Genomic DNA, 16,799 nt, shown 5'->3' on the forward strand with positions numbered 1-16,799 from the left:
CTTCTCTCAGGCTTTACCCCTTTATTGTCAGGTAAAATGATTAGTACATGTAAATCATCAGTTTGAGCAAATCCAGGGTATTTTGCTGCAAACTTGTGCCAAGTTTGATATAAACCAACATAGTCTGAATAACTAGTCAACATCCAAATACATCCACATTGATCAGAATTCAGGCTTTATTTTTGTACGATGAAAAGAACTAAAACTTAATTCCAAGCACATGTACGTAGTTAAAATTTGTAGAGGACATTGTTCACAAAACACATTCAATATTTAAAGAAAAAAAAAGACATTTGAAGAACAGAACATAATTAGAATTGTTTGCTTTTAAAAAGCCCATTTCCCTCAAGCCTAAACTTTGTAATTTCATATTAAGCAATGAAGTTATTTTACACAATCAATGTAAATAATTAATTAGCATTTGGCAGAATAGAAAATTGCATAGATGTATAACTCCAAATCAGCATTATATAAATTCAATTTTCAACCTCCAAAGATAGATTGTCCCTAATAGACTTAAATATATGATTATTGAAATATATAAGTATATAAAGTATGTAAAAAAGGAAATTAACATATAAAACATATATAATGTCTCCCTTCAATTTCATAAAGGTAGACAGGATACGAAAGCAAAAAAATAGTAGACTTTTTTTTCCGGTTTTTTTTTCTCATATAATCTGCTGCTTTTGTTCTGCTTTAGAGTTACTCATTCAAATTGGAAATTGTAATGTAATGCTGGGAGTGGAAATTGACCAAATATGGTACTTTTCAGGTCTTGACTAGGAACTTTATCAAAAAAACGTTCTTAAGGTAAAAAGAGTTAATCAGAATTGGAGACAGGCAAGATAGAATCAGAATCTTATGTGGCAGGCAAGATATAACTTGCACCAGGAGATGTAGCAACTCAAAAAGAGGGTTATGGGCTAACAAGTCATATGACCAAGATGGGACAGATTGAGCATCAGACTGAAAAGTTTTGGGATTACATAGTACCTAGAATCTCTGATTTAGAGAATTCTCATCAATCAAATGTATACTAAACTCTCGAGAAGGTTGCTTTTCTGGCTGTTGTATTTTAAACATAGAGCCGGTCTATAAAAGTGAGAGGGACTAGGAAAGAGAGAAGGATTTGATAGTTTGTTTTGCAGAAGCCATTTAAACAGGGTGCACATAGCTGGATCATTATTTTATGATTCTCCTTACCCCATGAAGGGCGAAATCACAATGAAATACGGTAGCAAATTGGCCGACTCTGGTATTCCTAAAAACAATTTGACTTGTGCTTGGGAACCATCAGCCTATAAATCACGACTGATCTTGCTTGGGAGATGCATTTGAGAAGGGTCTACTAAGGGATGATAAACTCGCATATGTATCTCTTGCTGCTACGACAGATCTCGTCACTCCATTTGCCCTGAGCTGACTGAGAGAACAGGACACAGTTTCCCCGCTTGCCACCATTAGGCTGTGCACGGTCCCAGTTGGAGAAGGAGATGGCAACTCCGTTGACATCAACAAACTTGCCTTCTGTGACCATGTCATTGATACCCAGCCAAAAGTCATTAACACCTGGCAGGCTCCTTTTACCATAGTCTCGAAGGGCATTAATTTCATCAGAGTTTCTGGGGATAACCAGGGTCCCTCCCTTGGAAATGCAGTCTTCATTGGCTTCATGGAAGTGCTTCGAGCCTTCTGAAGCAAGGTAGCATTTCTTGTGAACTTTTGCGCCCCGGAGACAGACTGTAAAGATGAGAAATTTGACATATTAAGATGCTTTTTGAATATAATGCATCCAAGACTGGGCCTGGCAAATAGCAGGACATATTTGTGGAATGAATGATGTATGATGATAATGATGTATCAACATTTATTAGAGAGTTAACATTGTATGCGTCTGACACTGCGCGAAGCACTTTACGTAAATGAACTTAATATAAAAATCACAACAATCCCATGAAGTGGGATTTTATTACTGCCATCTTTATATATCAGGGTATTGAGGCTTAAAACAGTTGTTACACGTAACAACTTAGCATATAAAAACGTAATTTACATAGCATGCAAGATCACAACTATCCACACCCAGGTGTGTTCCATCCTCAAAACATGGCCTTTAGCCTCATGCTGCTTTGATATATACATGCTTCATAGTTTGTGTAAATCCGTTATGAGCTGAATTTCCTGGAGACTTTTGGAACTGGAATGGTATTTTATAATTATTAAAAACTAAAGTCTGAGTATGCATATAGAGAGATAGTGGGTTTTTTTATGCAGATAACAGCCCTGGTAATATTGTTTAGGTTATCCAGGATAAACCGAACATAAAGATAGTTTTAGGGGAAAGCATTGGAGAATCAGGCTCTGATGTTTAGTAGCTGTGTAAACCTTGAACATTACTTAGTTGCTCTGTGCTTCAGTGTCCTCAACTGTAAAATGATAATAATCATAATGGCACATAGCTCATACATTGTTAGAGGATTAATGTGTTAGTGTTTATAAAGTATTTATAATGCCTGACTGTGAGTAAAGGGTTAACAAAACTCTTTCCCCTTCTGCATGCATATTTGTCCTCTCTTTAACTTTCTAATTCTGTTCCCCTGGAAACCTGGTAAAGGGAATATGTCGCCAGTGTTACTAGGCAACATTGCTTATGGGAACAATGACCTTGAATTGGTAACATAGGGATGGTCTGGGAATTATACTTTGATGGAAAGCCATAACTTCAGTCTTCCCCGAAAGCTGTAACTCTTGTAACTGGGCAGGTCCCTTGTGGGACACTCAAAGCTCTGTTTTTAGAGTTGCCTACAGAGTACTGGTTCCTGGGCTGTTCCTGAGCCCGCCCAGTGTGACTATCATTTCCTCATCCTTGGGAGCCAAGAAGGGTCGCTCCTGGACAGTAGGCCCTTGGGAGCTCTACTCAAGAAAAGCGGAATGCCAGGTGCTGCCCTCTGTTGGCAAGCTGTAGTTCTAACCGATGTCTTTCCATGCGCATTTGATGTGTCCTGTGACCCTGTGTTTAGTTGAATCACAACAAATCTCCCAGTAAACACTTAGTAAACATCTAATGAATGCTGATTATTTAAGCTAATTAATACTTGCTTCAATTCTGTTTCGTCTATAAGGGAAGAATTATAAGCAGACTTTTAAAATGTATTATCAGGGCCGGCCGAGTGGCGCGATGGTTAAGAACTCGCTTGGGATGCCAGAGGGCCCCGGTTCGGATCCCACATATGAGGGCCAGTGACACTGCCCTCCACAGCTAAGATGCTGAACAACAGCTCAACTTGGAGCTGGGCTGCCATGAGTCGCCGGCGACGGCATGGGCTGCAGTCCCTGTGGCAGTGGGTTGCCATGGGCTACCGTGTGTGGCCAGCAGCCAGCGTGAGCGGCCGTCCAGAAGCCGGTGACTGATCTGCCTCGCCCGGGAAGAGTGCAATGATGGTGCCAACTTGGGCCAGTGAAGCAACGTCCTCCACAACTAGACTGAAGAACAAAAACGACAGCAACTTGTCTGTTCCCAATTCCCCAATTCCCCAGCACTGTTCCCATCCCCCCAATTCCCCAATAAAAATATTTTAAAAAAATGTATTATCAAAATGCCTATTTTTATTTCTATACCACCCATCTATAGAAGAAGGGGGTAAAAATCAAGCTGATTTCCTAAAACAATCGTCTCCTCAGCTTTAAGATCCTTTCTCCTGGACACATCTCCGGCTTATCAATGCCTCTTTTAATAAGACGTCACCTAGAACTTGACATGTACTCCAGTATGGTTTGAATTGCTGGCAAATCACAATTTTTTCTTGTATCTCTTTTGAGACGAAGCATCGATGAGATAGGCCTTACCTGTCTGCAGGGCCTGCATTTCCTTTAGGGCGTTGACTTCTCTCCAGAGCTTTTCAACTTGAGTCTTCAGGTCTCCATTCTTTTCTGGGAATATTTTAAGGTGGGGTGGGGTAAGAGGAATGAAAAGTATATGATGAAAATAAAACAAAATAAAATAAAGCTTTGGGACCCGCAATATAAGGTGAGGGTGGCATTGATGAAATTGAGCCCAGTGTACATGAAACGTAATGCATGAAAATAAGTTGTTCAGGAGGATTCATAAGGGTTTGGTGGGGGGTAATAATACTAAAATATCCTTCTGTGAGATGGGGCTCCCATCGGTCTCCCCGGCCCCACCCCGTGGTACTCTGCCTCCATCAGGCCTCAGATGCATCCTACAACAGGCTGTCTCATCTCAGGACCCTTTCCTTTGGATTCTTTCTGCCTGGAACACTCCTGCCCATCAGCTTATTGAGTTTAAACATCTCCTTTTTTGAGAAAACTTTTCTGATTATCCTCTCTACATTAGCGTCCCTCTGGCTAATCTCTTTCTTCGAACCTTTATTTTTCTTCAGAGCACTGTCTCCAGTCTATAATTATTTTACTTAATTTTATCTGTCTGGTTATCCATGGTATTCCTGATGCTTAACACAATGCTTGGCATATAATAGGTGCTCATAATGTTTGTTGAATGAATAAACAGCATTCCAGAACTGATGGGGACTGTCTTAGGTATTGTCAGCTTATGAGCTCTTCAAAGGCAGGGATAGTAATAACACATAAGAAATAATAAAAATGGAAAGCATTAAAAGCCACCATACACTGTGTGCTAGGAGCTTAATTATTTAAATATTCCTATGAGGTAGACACTATTACTATCCTCATTTCACAGAAGAAGAAATAGAGACCCAGGAGCTGAATTAACCTACAAAAGGTCATCCAGATAGTGAGGTGCAGAATCAGGATTTAACTCTCATTGGCTCCAATTCTGTTCTCTTCCAATCCCTCCCCTCTGCTTCTCTGCACAGCAATTGCCCTTACCTGTTCATTCCCTAACACATGGCCTCAGAGAGAGAAGATGCTTAAAGCTTATTATGAACTGTCCCCAGCTGCCTCTTTGTGGGAATGCCAAATAGAGAACCTGTGCTTTGTCCTGGATTTTTCGGGACAGTCCCAAATCCAAACATGCTCATTCACCATCCCCTTAAACATGTGCTTTGCAAGCTAGGTATTTCTACATTTGAGTTAGGAAAATGCCTTTAGGAATATGCAGGGGTGGCTTCCACCTCTGTTTCACTTGACACTATGTGTCAATTCTCAAAGCACCCAATAGCTCAGCTCAGAAATACAGTAATCCAAAGATTTCCTCAATGGGACCATTCAACCCAGAATAAATAAATATAAGGGTACATTCAAAATGTAAAACCACTGGCTATTAGGGGCCAGATTTGCAAAGACCTGAAGACTTGCTTTCAAGTTACAAGTTGTGAACTTTATAAATGTCATCCCCCAGCCCTCTCAGCTTCCTGCTCCATTCTATTTATTTATTTTTAAAAAGATTTTTATTAAAATATAGCTAACATACAATATTATATTTGTTTCAGGAATACACTATTGTTATTCAGCATTTATAGACCTAAAGAAGTGAGCACCATGATAAGTCCAACAACCATCTGACACTGTACCACACTATCTATATTCCCTATGCATTCCCATTACATCCCCATGACTTATTTGTTTTATACCCAGAGATTTGAACTTTATAGTCCCCTTCACCTTTCCACCCCTTTTTAGTTTTGCAATTATAGTTGACATTCAATATTATTTTACATTAATTTCAGGTGTACAGCATAGTGGTTAGACATTTACATAATTTAAGAAGTGATCTCCCTGACTAGTCTAGTACCCACCTGGCACTGTACATGGTTATTACTATATTATCGACTATATTCCCTGTGCTTTACTTTACATCCCCATGACTATTTTGTACCTATCAATTTATATTTCACCCTGCCCTCAACCTCCCTCCCATCTGTCACCCCCATAAATCTAGTACCTTTGCTTCAATCTGTTTAAATAAGTGGCCTCCCCAAGGAAGCTGTAAACACTGTAATTAACACAAAGACACGTGAATTAATATTAGACCCCTGGAAGATCATTATGGGAGCATTGTCCAGGTGGCTTGGCTTCTGCTTCCATCTTTTATGACAAATGTGGATGTGTTTTGTCTACAGTTAATTCAGGGAACAACTACTTCATTGTAAAAATTATATTTTGTTCTTTACTGCAGCACTTAATTTTTTGAGACTTATGAAGTAAGTACCAGGGAATCTTGCGTTTGGAGCCAAATCACTCAATTGCCGTCCTGAGTTTGTGAAGAAAGGCTCCCTTTCATTTTATTGTGTTCTCTAAAAGTAGGTACAGTATAGAAATGCAAAAATAACTCCCAGAAGAAATGGCCAGTAAACAAGTCAGAAATACCTCAGCCTCATCAACAATCAGAGAAATATAAATTTTTAAAACAAGTGTTTTGTTCTTTTGGTTGGGTTGACAGGGCTTAAACTGATGATTTGATGTTGGGTTGTCAAAGTGTATGGGAATGGGCAGTCTCATACATGGAAGATGAGAGCATAGATGGATGCTGTCATTTGGGGAGAGACCATTGGAAAGTAGGATTAACCTGCAGTTTTGCATCTAGAAATGTATCATAACATCCCAGCATAGGGATCAATATATACTCTTTCAGTAGACACTGTGCTTTGCCTTGTGGTCTTTTCCTGGGTAAGCCGTATGTGGTATGTACTGTCTCATGATGCTGAGCACCAGCAGTGAGCTGCAGCTCCCCGTCAGTCCGCGATCACGAGTGTAAATAACCTTTACAGGGTAGCCAGCGTTTTTTGGATATTGTGTTATGAGCACATGTAAGGTAGGCTAGGCTAAGCGATGATGTTCAGTAGGCTAGGTGTATTAAATGCATTTTCGGCTTGCAATATTTTCACTTTACGATGGATTTATCAGGATGTAACCAGTTCACTGAGGCATGGGATCAGAAAGACATGCAAAGTTACCAATGCACTATACACCTGAAGTTGAAGTAGAATAATATTGAGTGTCGACTATAACTAAATATATAGGTATATATAGTCACAGGGTGTGGAGTACAAAATAGGGAAGCTAGCCGATGGTATTTTAACAGCTATATAAGATGTGAGAGAGGTAGTAGCGTGGGCGGTGGGTTATCACTTTATGAGGGGTTTAAATGTCTAACTGATGTTGCTTTGTACACCTGAAACTAATAAAAAAAGAAAAGTTCACCAAGAAAGAACAGATTAAGTCACGATCTAGCCACACAATGGAATATTATGCAGCTGTTAGAAGGACTGAGGTATACCTTGTGTTGATATCTATCCAAGATTTAATCGATGAAGCAAATTAATTTACCTCACAGCTACTCGTGTAGCCAATTCTTATTTTGTTAACAATATCAATTTTAAAACGTGCATTTAAAAAAACTCTGGGCATATTATCTCCCAACAGTTGATAGTGGGTAATTCTGCGGAGAGGATTGAGAGTGAGAAAAGGGATCTCACGTTAGATTTCATAAAATATTATTTGCAGGTACTTAAAGTATTTTAAGGGTGTGAGATGGTGGGGAAAGAACTGTTCTATAAATGTAGACTTACTCCTTTACCTACTGGAGAGTCTGCTTTTTTTGGACCTAGTGGCAAAAATTAGCAAAAACTGCTTTGGGAGGATGATATTTAAGATGTATACCCAGTCAGTAAAAAAAAAAAGTGAATGTGTGTGTGTGTGTGTGTGTGTGTGTGTGTGTGTGTGTGTGTGTAGGGGCAAGGGGAAGCTCACTAGGACCTAAACTGGAATGATTTTAGAAACAACCACACAGCACACACACACACATATTCCCATAGTCATCTCCCTCCCCACATCCCTGTTGGGTGGTCACCACTTTGCCACTCCCTGACAGTGGTAAAGCAGTGCTGGCAACAAAAATATGCCACCTCATCCAGTACCTCCTCTCTCCTCCTTCCCCTGCCCTCATCTTTAGCAATATACTTTGTCTACACATGAGAAATATTTTAATCTTTCATTAACAGAGGTAACAGGGCACTGTAATGTTTTATAAGGAAAAAAGTGTCCACTTAAGAAACCTTGCATCAGATCAAAGTTGTATAAACAAATTCTCTTAGAAAAGCACACTTTATAATCATTGAAACACAACTCAATGAGACAAGCCCCCTTTCTACCCACCAGCCATTCGTGTTGTGTGAAATTAAGACTAACTTTGTTGGTATTTTGTGTGTGTGTGTGTTTTGTTACTAATCAATGAAGTAAAATTGATAAGGAAATAGTATCCTAATAATTACCTTGAAATATCCTGCCATGAAAATGACTCACAGGATGAGATAAAACATTAGCCTGTGTCTTTCTTGATACTTTTTCCTTTTGCACTGGCTTTAGCATATTGCAAATTAATTGCCATCATCTTTGTTCTTTGCAACATTTATTTTTTTTACCTCCTAGCCTCATTGAAGCCACCCAACCTTTGACATTGAGTGAAGATTCAGTTTTGCATTAAAATAGCTTCAAACTCTATATGACTTTGCATGTTGAAATATTTTTAAGTAAAAGTGAGGCTCACTTTTTCTATGTCATGAAAAGCTTAAATATATAATATAGACTGTCTTTATCATGCAAGGGTTATGAGACTACACCTACGTAATAACCAGTGACAAAACAGAAGTCACATTTACCTATAGCTCTATCCTCTGCGACACACTGAATAAGATTATGTTACTTTAAAATTATCTTTGAATAGAGTTACACAATCCCTACTAGTGAAATGGTGTACTCTACGAGTTAGTATGTCCTGCTGGACCCTTCATTCATAATACCAGATGTCCACATACCTCTGAAGAACACTCTACTTATCTAACCCCACCTGGCAAAGGATATATAATATAGAACTTTTTTTTTTTACATTGCAAGGGCTTTTTTCCCCTGTAAAAAAGAAAAAACTGTATCACATGATTCTTTTAAATATCAAACTCTCCAGGGAATTCATAGTCCCCTGACATGCCACACCCACATGATTGCATGGCGGTGTCACCGGGGACAGTCTCCTGGAGAAGTCTGGAAATGAACACCCCTCCCCACACTGAGCGAGCCTAGCATTTTGCTGGACGAAGAAGCCCCGTTACCTTTCACCCGGCGTTTACTGTGCTTCCTGGCTTTGAATTTGGACGTGTGGCTGGTGGTCTGGTCCAGGAGTAAGGTGATAACCAGGACGTAAATTACAAGTCCACTTTTTGCCATGGCTCTCGGGCAAGTCTGATGTCCACTTAGCTACTTGCCAGCTCCTCTGAAGTAGCTAAGGGACAAGTAGACAGCACAGCCACCTCGTGCCCTGGCATGCCAGGGGCCGGCTTTATAAAAGTGAGCTGGGGAGGCTGGCCGCAATCCTGCTGACGAAATGTTTGAATGACTCTGCTGGCCACAGCATAAGGTGGCCCTTTGTGCTCACTCCTCATGGCAGACTTTTCTTTTTAAATATTTCTGCTGCATTTCCTAGTTGACTTGCCCTTTCAAGGTGTATCAGAGTGCACTAAGGGACAAAGAAGGGCTTTGCCTGCTTTCATGTAAAAAAATTTTTTTAAAGTTCAGGGTGCCTGGGGTCTCCGTGAAGACCCTCAGATTTAATTAAGTCTTTCATTTGGAGCTTTGGAGTTCACTTAATATTCTGGGAAATGTAGTTAATTCAGTTTTCAGGGCAAAAAATGACTCCCAATGACCCAGAAACAGGAAAATTGTGCATATGTGTGTGTGTGTGTGTGTGAGTGTGTGTGTGTGAGTGTGTGTGTGTTTGTGCATGAGTGTGTGTGAGTGTGTGTGTGGGCATGAGTGTGAGTATGTGTGCATGAGTGTGTGTGTGCATGAGTGTGTGTGTGTGCATGTGTGTGTGTATGTGAGTGTGTGTGTGCATGAGTGTGTGTGTGCATGAGTGTGTATGTGAGTGTGTGCGTGCGTGTGTGTTTGTATGTGAGTGTGTATGTGAGTGTGTGTATGTGAGTGTGTGTGTGCATGAGTGTGTGTGTATGTGAGTGTGTGTGTGTGTGTGTGTGCATGAGTGTGTGTGTGTGTTTGTGAGAGAGAGAGAGAGAGGCCACAGAACCACCTGTGTGTCTGTACCCACTTGTGTGTCTACACAGCCCAAGTGGAGCTTGGGAACGGCTTGCTCACAGAGAGTAATGAGACAGCCGAAGTGGATATTCCATGACAAACAAAGTAGAAGCGTTTATTAGGGTTTTGTGGCTCCATCAAGAGTGACATTCTTAGAGTGAACAGAAAATTAAGACAGTTAATTATTTCCATAAGAACTCATATAAAATATCAGCTCTAGTTTTCTTATGGAGGACCCCCACCACCCACTCCATTTTTTTCTCTGAAGCTACTCCAAACACTTAAATGAGACATTCAAGTGACATGTAAAAATCACAGAGAAATAGAATGGAAGACTTAGTGGAATTATTCTTGCCTTAACAATGGGCTTTAACCACAAGTACTGGGAGCCAGATAGGCTTTTGTATCAAAAGCGAGTGACTTCCACACAGGTGTGACCAAGGCGGAGTAAGCTGGACCTCGGGGAAGGAACTCTATGGACCGTCTCCATCATCCACAGTGCTACCTGGATGACCAGGTGCAGATGGAGGGCAGGGCCTGCAGATTTTGAAAGGACTGAAGGACCAAACGCATTTCATCTTTTTTTTTTTTTTTTAAATTGAGACACTACAGGAATCAATCAAGGAGTGATTGATTCCTTGTGAATCTTAGTGAGGAAAACCGCAGCCCACTCCATCTTCATGTTCTCCCTGCTGAAGCCACTTTGTAACCTACCCACATATTTACACCCCAGTAAGTCCACTGATGTAGGGGAGTCTGACATAATTTAGCAATGTAAGTGTGACATTAAGAAAGAAAAAGATTTTACTTGTAGCACAAACTCCTTGTACTGGTTGGGTGGATCTGTGAGGAGGCATTTGAGAGGGTTGTGGAGACAAGCTGAGCTGGGTTCACATTCTACCTCCCCCCATTTATCAGCAGTGTGACCTTGGGCAGTTCTCTTCTTATCTTAATAACGGGGCTTGGAATGCTTACTTTATAGGGCTGTTGGGAAGATTAAATGAGATAATGGTTATTAGCCCTTAGCACAATACCCAGGGCTTAATAATAATAATGATGATGATAATGACAACAGTAATATCTGTAATGTCCTTATCATTATAATTGTATGTGGAATTTATGCAATGCCAGATCTTTGTAGTCTTCACAGCCAGCTTATGGATGAGTATTCTCTCAATTTTATAAACTGAGCCTCAGAAAAGTTAAGTGGATTTGTTCAACATCACTCAGGTTCCAAGGGTATGAGCAGAAATTAAAATCTAGTTTTGATTAACCCCCAAAGACCTCTTTTTTGACCTGAGCTGTGAAAAATATGCTTTGATTTGAATAGGGCAAAGGATCGATGTTTTATGATTGATCTTACAATTGATCAAAAATGCTTTCTGCCAGCTTCTCAAATCCTTTACTCCGAGAAAAGATTCCAAGTTACAGAGTGCTGGTAGAAAGCCAATGATTTCTCTTGGACCTTTGATCTGTGCTGTGTTCAAACTGGACTTATAAGAATCAGGTGTCTTTTTTTCTTCAAAATAAATCTACATTGTTTTCAAACTCTTTTTCCTTTCCAGGAAAGCTTCCGATGCTTTTTTGATTTGTTTTCTTTCTTTTAGTCAGATCTTAAAGCCCATGCTTTTTTTTTTTTTCAAGTTAATAGACTTTACTTTTTAGAGTAGTTTTAGATTTACAGAAAAATTGAGTAGAAAGTAGACAGGGCTCTCTTATGATCCCTCTCTTTGTCCTGCGCCCCTTCCACTTTCTCTTAATATTAGTATCTTGCATTTATATATATTTATATATATATAATATATAATATATATATTATATATATAAATATATTATATATATTAGGTATATTTGTTATAACTGGTGAATGAATATTGATATTATTAACTAAAGTCTATAATTTACATTAGGGTTCACTCTTTGTGTTGTACAGCTCTGCGAGTTTGAATGAATGAATGAATGAATGAATGAACAGCTCTGAGTTTTGTTTGAATGAATGAATGAATCCATGAATAAATGTGTAATATCACGTATCCAGATTATAGTAGCTTACAGAATAGTTTCATTGAAACCCACACTTTTTATTCTAATAAAATACCTGAGAATTCACCTCTTCCTCCCGTCCATTGCCTGGCTCTCTTCAGATTCTCTCCTGGCTGCTCTAATCTCTTATACTCTGTCACTAGATGATTTTATTGCTTCTCATGGCTTCAAATTCTGTCTGGGACTTTCCCACACTTGCCTCCCAGTTTGGATCTCCATCAGACCCATATTTCCCATTGCCCACGGGACACGTCCAGCTGTATGTCTCAGAGACATTTCAAACTCGTGATGGTCAAAATCGATTTTGGATTCCTCCCCCATTAATGCCCCATGAATTTGAAAAAGATCCGTTCCTACTGAGTCGTCCCTGTCCCAGTTAATGTCCCCATCACCCACTCAGTGGTCCAAATCCAAAACCTGCGAGTCATCTTTGAGCCCCAATGCCTTTACCCTCAGTGGCCCTTCTCATGACCTTGTCAACAGCTAGTACTGTGGTTTCTATCTCCACATACATTGCTCCTCTCTGATGCCATCATCCCATCCTAAGCTACCAAGAGCTCCTATCCTAATCTGTCTCATCCCAGCTCCTCCCCAACTCAAATAAGTGCTCCACACATCACGAGCGTGATGGTCACACTCCTACTTAAAACCCACCAAATCTTTCCCATTGTACTTAAAATGAAGCCCAGACATTTTATCATGGTTTCTGAGGCCCTCTTATCTGGTAAGAACTTACCTGGTTTTTCCTGGTGTCTTTCTCCAGTTGCAGAGAACGTTTGTCAACTTTGAGTCACATTTAAGGCTCTCCTCCCACCCCACTATGCCTTTCCACATGCTTTTTCTCTATCGGTTTACCATGCCCCTTCGCTTGCACACTCTTGGTGTATGTCCAAATTAATACATTTTGTATATGACTGACTCCTTCTTGTCCTCTAGGTCTCAACTCAAATATCACCTTCTCAGACACACCTTCTCTACCTGCACAATCCGTAAAGGTCCTACTTTGTTTCCTCTATCAAAGTACCCTACCTCCTTGGTTGCACTTATCACAATTTGGTACTCGTTTAAAAATTTGTTTACTCAATTGATTCCTTGCTGGATGTCAGACTCTCTGGCTAGGATGTAAGCTTCCAGAGAGGACGGGCTGTGTCAGGTTACCTCAACTCCACAGGTAGCACAGCACTTGGCACATAGCATTTGTATTAATGTGTGGCAGGACAGTTTTGCTTTTGCTTCCCTCCCTTCACACCACCACTCTGAGGCCCCAGAAAAAAGCGCTTGACCAAGGAAACAAAACCCCAACTCATGGCAGAGCATAGAGACCAGGACTCATTAGGTGTAATAACACTTGGAGTCATGCTAAGAAACCATCATTCTTATCCGTAGGCAAGCTCTGATTGTCTTGTAGGTGCTTGGCCCTGAGGCCAGACAGGATGGGCACTTTCCTTTAACTTCTTTTCCTCCTTATAGAGATTCCAAGTCCAGTTCATCCTCCTTAAGAGAAAGCCAGTGGAAACTAAATGGCTGCAGGACTGGCTAGGACAGGGGTCGGCAAACTTTTGAGATGGAAGAGCCGACCCTGTCCCTCACAACAATTTAAAAATTATTCGGGAGCCCTAAAACATAAAATCACCATTATGTGAATAATATCCTTTAAAATGTTTACAAATGAAACTATGATAGTTTTATTTTCATTTTCAATTTTACTTCAGAGCCACATGTATGTATGTACCCAAAGAGCCGCATGTGGCTGGCGAGCCACAGTTTGCCCACCCTTGGGCTAGAAGAAAAGGAGACAGGATGGGAGTCAGGGGTGAGAGTTGGATCTGAGACCTTTCTCAAGATAAGGATTTTTGTCCCTGCCCCAAATGCCATTTGACACAGACATGGCCTCCCCATCAGACACGGCCTCCCCGCTTTGGGTGATACCCCACCCCCAAAACCTCAACACGTATAGCAGGCCAAGAATTGGAGTGATGGGGGAAAAACATCACATCAAGAGCCACACACACACATCAAAGATAATGGGGGTGGGTGGCCCTTTCCCCACTTTGTCCTTGGGGGAGGCAGACCTCACCCAGTTTTCTTGGAGGCTGAACAATCCTGTTTTTATGCAGCAGAATGATGTCACCAGCTCATCTCCTGGGCTGGACCTGGGTTTCTGAAAAGGCTATTTAAGAAGAAGCACACATTTATAGCCAGGGAATAGGAGCTATAAAAATATTGCCTTTAGTCAAAATGTGTTTTGGTGAGGATTTAAAAACTGTCAGCAGGGTTTTACTTTCTTTAATAAATTGCTGTTTACAACACGTCCCCTGACCATTCTGTGTAACTGGTGTGTTTATTCCACTGCTTGCTATTTTAAAGTTGCTCTAAGCTGTTTTCCAGTGTCGAATTCTAACAAACAAGTCTGTCTGACTTCATTGCTATTTGTTAATGCTCAAGGCTGAATGTGTTTGGAGGCTGTATTCAGAGGTTCAAGGGCAGCATTTAGGGGAAGTGATTGGACTGAACTTGAATATAGCTCAAGCACGATTGAAATACTGGGAGGAAAGATTGGTTAGGATATATGTGCAAGTTGTCTCATTTTTTTTTTAAGAGCTATTACTTGTAGCTGTGACTGGCAAAAGTGTCAGGGCATTTGAAGAGAAGGCTTGGGACAGGTTTTAGGGAAGAGGGTTCAGAGACTCTGCTAAAATGGAGCAGCACTGAGTCTAGAGAAAGAACAAGGACTCCGATAGTCGGAGGTTAAAATTGCAGATCCATTACTTATTAGTTGTGTGACAATGGTCAGACTTTGTCATATCTCTGAACCTTGGTGTCCTCATCTGTCTTGCAGAATGGTTGAAAAATTAGTATGTGTGTAAAATGTTCAAACCACATCTTGTCGCAGTTGGTGGCCAATCAGAGGAAGCTCAGGTTTCTTTCACTACCATCATATAGATGCATGAGGCATCATACCCATAGAAGGTCCTCAGACGCACCCTTGCCCTGACCCCAACCCCACAGATTTGGTCTCATTTGAACTCACACTGAATGTATATCTATCCCAGAACCTATAAACATCTTATACTTATTTTATACATGGCTCCCCACATTATTTACCTTGGACATGGATCTTGTCCTGTTCTCTTCTGATCTGCTCAACGAGCACCATCTGACAGTGGCTAGTGGCTGCCATATTGGGTAGCATAGTTTTAGTGCCTAACAGAGTGACTAATGCTTAGTGGACATTTAGTAACTGTGTGTTACGTGAAACGGTTCAACTACGAGGATTTGGAGGACAGAGAGTGGCAATTTAGATTCAGTTAATCTCATCCTAACTTTTGTGTTAGGGTTTTTCATCTAAATGCAGTCAAGGAAGCCATTGTATCCCAGTTGTATAGAAGATGAGCCCCAGCCTCAGAGAGTGAAGTGACTTGACTTAGAATCCTCAGCTTCTAAATGTTAGTCCCACTTGGGTCTGCCACATCAGAACTCTGCTGAGGCATGGGGCCCACTGGTGGTGAAGGAGATTTGGGCCTTCCTGGGCTGACCTCGGAGGTCAGCGTGAATAATCCTGGGTGGTGGGATTAGAACAATGGAATCCTGAGTTGGGGAGAGACAGGTCTCTGCTTTGAACACTTCTCGTGATGGAGAATTTACTCCCCAGCAAGACCGCCAGTTCTCTTGCTAGAAAGTTCTGCCTTACCCAGAAGGTATCCCTCCTTCTCCTCTGTGTTTTCTCCCTTCTTACTGTGACCAGCTTTCTTTCTTGGCAACCTGGAAGGGAAAACTACAGCCCCCTGTTTTATTCATGAATGCCCCCTGACATGGCTGTGCCTGGCTTGCCTTGTTTACACGATGTCCATCCTCGTTCTAATTTCCTAGGGTCCTTCCTGATGTTTGTTACAGCAGCCCCTGCCTGAGCCCCTCTGTGTCCGCTCTAGGCCCGTGCTAGTTTCTTCTCTGAGCTGGTTTCTAGTGTGTGATCTCATCTGGAACCAGCTCCTTCCCCTCTTCTAGGAGCATATGTTCTTCTGGCTTCATTTCTGCCCCCCCTGCATCTTGGAGGGCCTCTCAGGCAAGGGCTGAAGCCACTGCATCCTTGGCTCCAGGCAGTCAGACACTTTACTTTTGTCTTTACTTCCTGCAGCAACATGCAGTGGTGGAAACTGCACAAGTGACATCGCACAGACCTGGGGTTGGATCGTGGCTCTCTCATTTGCCAGCTACGTGATTTGAGAAAGTTCATTAGTCTCTCTGAGCCTCACATCCCTATCAATTGGGGATCATAATGACTATTTGCCAATATTATTGGGAAGACTGAAAAGATGTCCTAAGAACAAGCAAATATAGTGGCTGATACATTAGAAAGATTTCCCATGTGGACTTACTATTAATACATTAATCCTCATTGTCACCACTGTCATTATAATAATGTCCCAGCTCTTAATGACTTCACCATGAAATTGTTCCTCTCCAGCCACCCAACCTGCCCCATCTGGGTACCCCGCTCCTCCCCTCCACCAAGCACTCACTGTGGGGAACAGTGCATTTTTTCAGGAAGGTAAGCATTCCGTTGGCCTGTTTTTCCTAGGTGTACCCGCGTTTCAAATTTATTGTGAGTTTTGCCTGGCCCTGCTGCCAGGATCATCCTAGAATACAAATAAGTCAGTATTCACCTCCCTTCCACCGAGAGCAAAGGCAGCCCACAGTGGAAAACCTTCATAATTCCTCTCTGTGGGTCT

The 16,799-nt window shown here is 41.2% G+C and overlaps 1 protein-coding gene across 1 annotated transcript; it reads right to left on the reverse strand.

Annotated features, from left to right (window-relative positions):
* Positions 1–686: 686 nt before the first annotated feature.
* On the reverse strand, positions 687–9,168 carry CLEC3A (C-type lectin domain family 3 member A). Its single transcript, XM_019646412.1, has 3 exons — positions 9,048–9,168; positions 3,850–3,933; positions 687–1,743 (listed from the first exon to the last, which is right to left on the reverse strand). Exons 1-3 carry the CDS (start codon positions 9,160–9,162, stop codon positions 1,352–1,354), a joined length of 591 nt encoding a protein of 196 aa, XP_019501957.1. The 5' UTR covers positions 9,163–9,168; the 3' UTR covers positions 687–1,351.
* Positions 9,169–16,799: the final 7,631 nt, after the last annotated feature.

The sequence above is a fragment of the Hipposideros armiger genome, unplaced genomic scaffold, assembly GCF_001890085.2.
Source record: "Hipposideros armiger isolate ML-2016 unplaced genomic scaffold, ASM189008v1 scaffold_102, whole genome shotgun sequence".
NCBI lineage: Eukaryota > Metazoa > Chordata > Mammalia > Chiroptera > Hipposideridae > Hipposideros > Hipposideros armiger.

Coding starts and splice junctions, on each gene's coding strand:
- CLEC3A (XM_019646412.1), bottom strand. CDS start 9,162: ATGGCAAAAAGTGGACTTGTAATTTACGTCCTGGTTATCACCTTACTC. Junction 3,934..9,047: donor CAGTAAACGCCGGGTGAAAG/GTAACGGGGCTT, acceptor AAATATTCCCAG/AAAAGAATGGAGACCTGAAG. Junction 1,744..3,849: donor AATGCAGGCCCTGCAGACAG/GTAAGGCCTATC, acceptor TCATCTTTACAG/TCTGTCTCCGGGGCGCAAAA.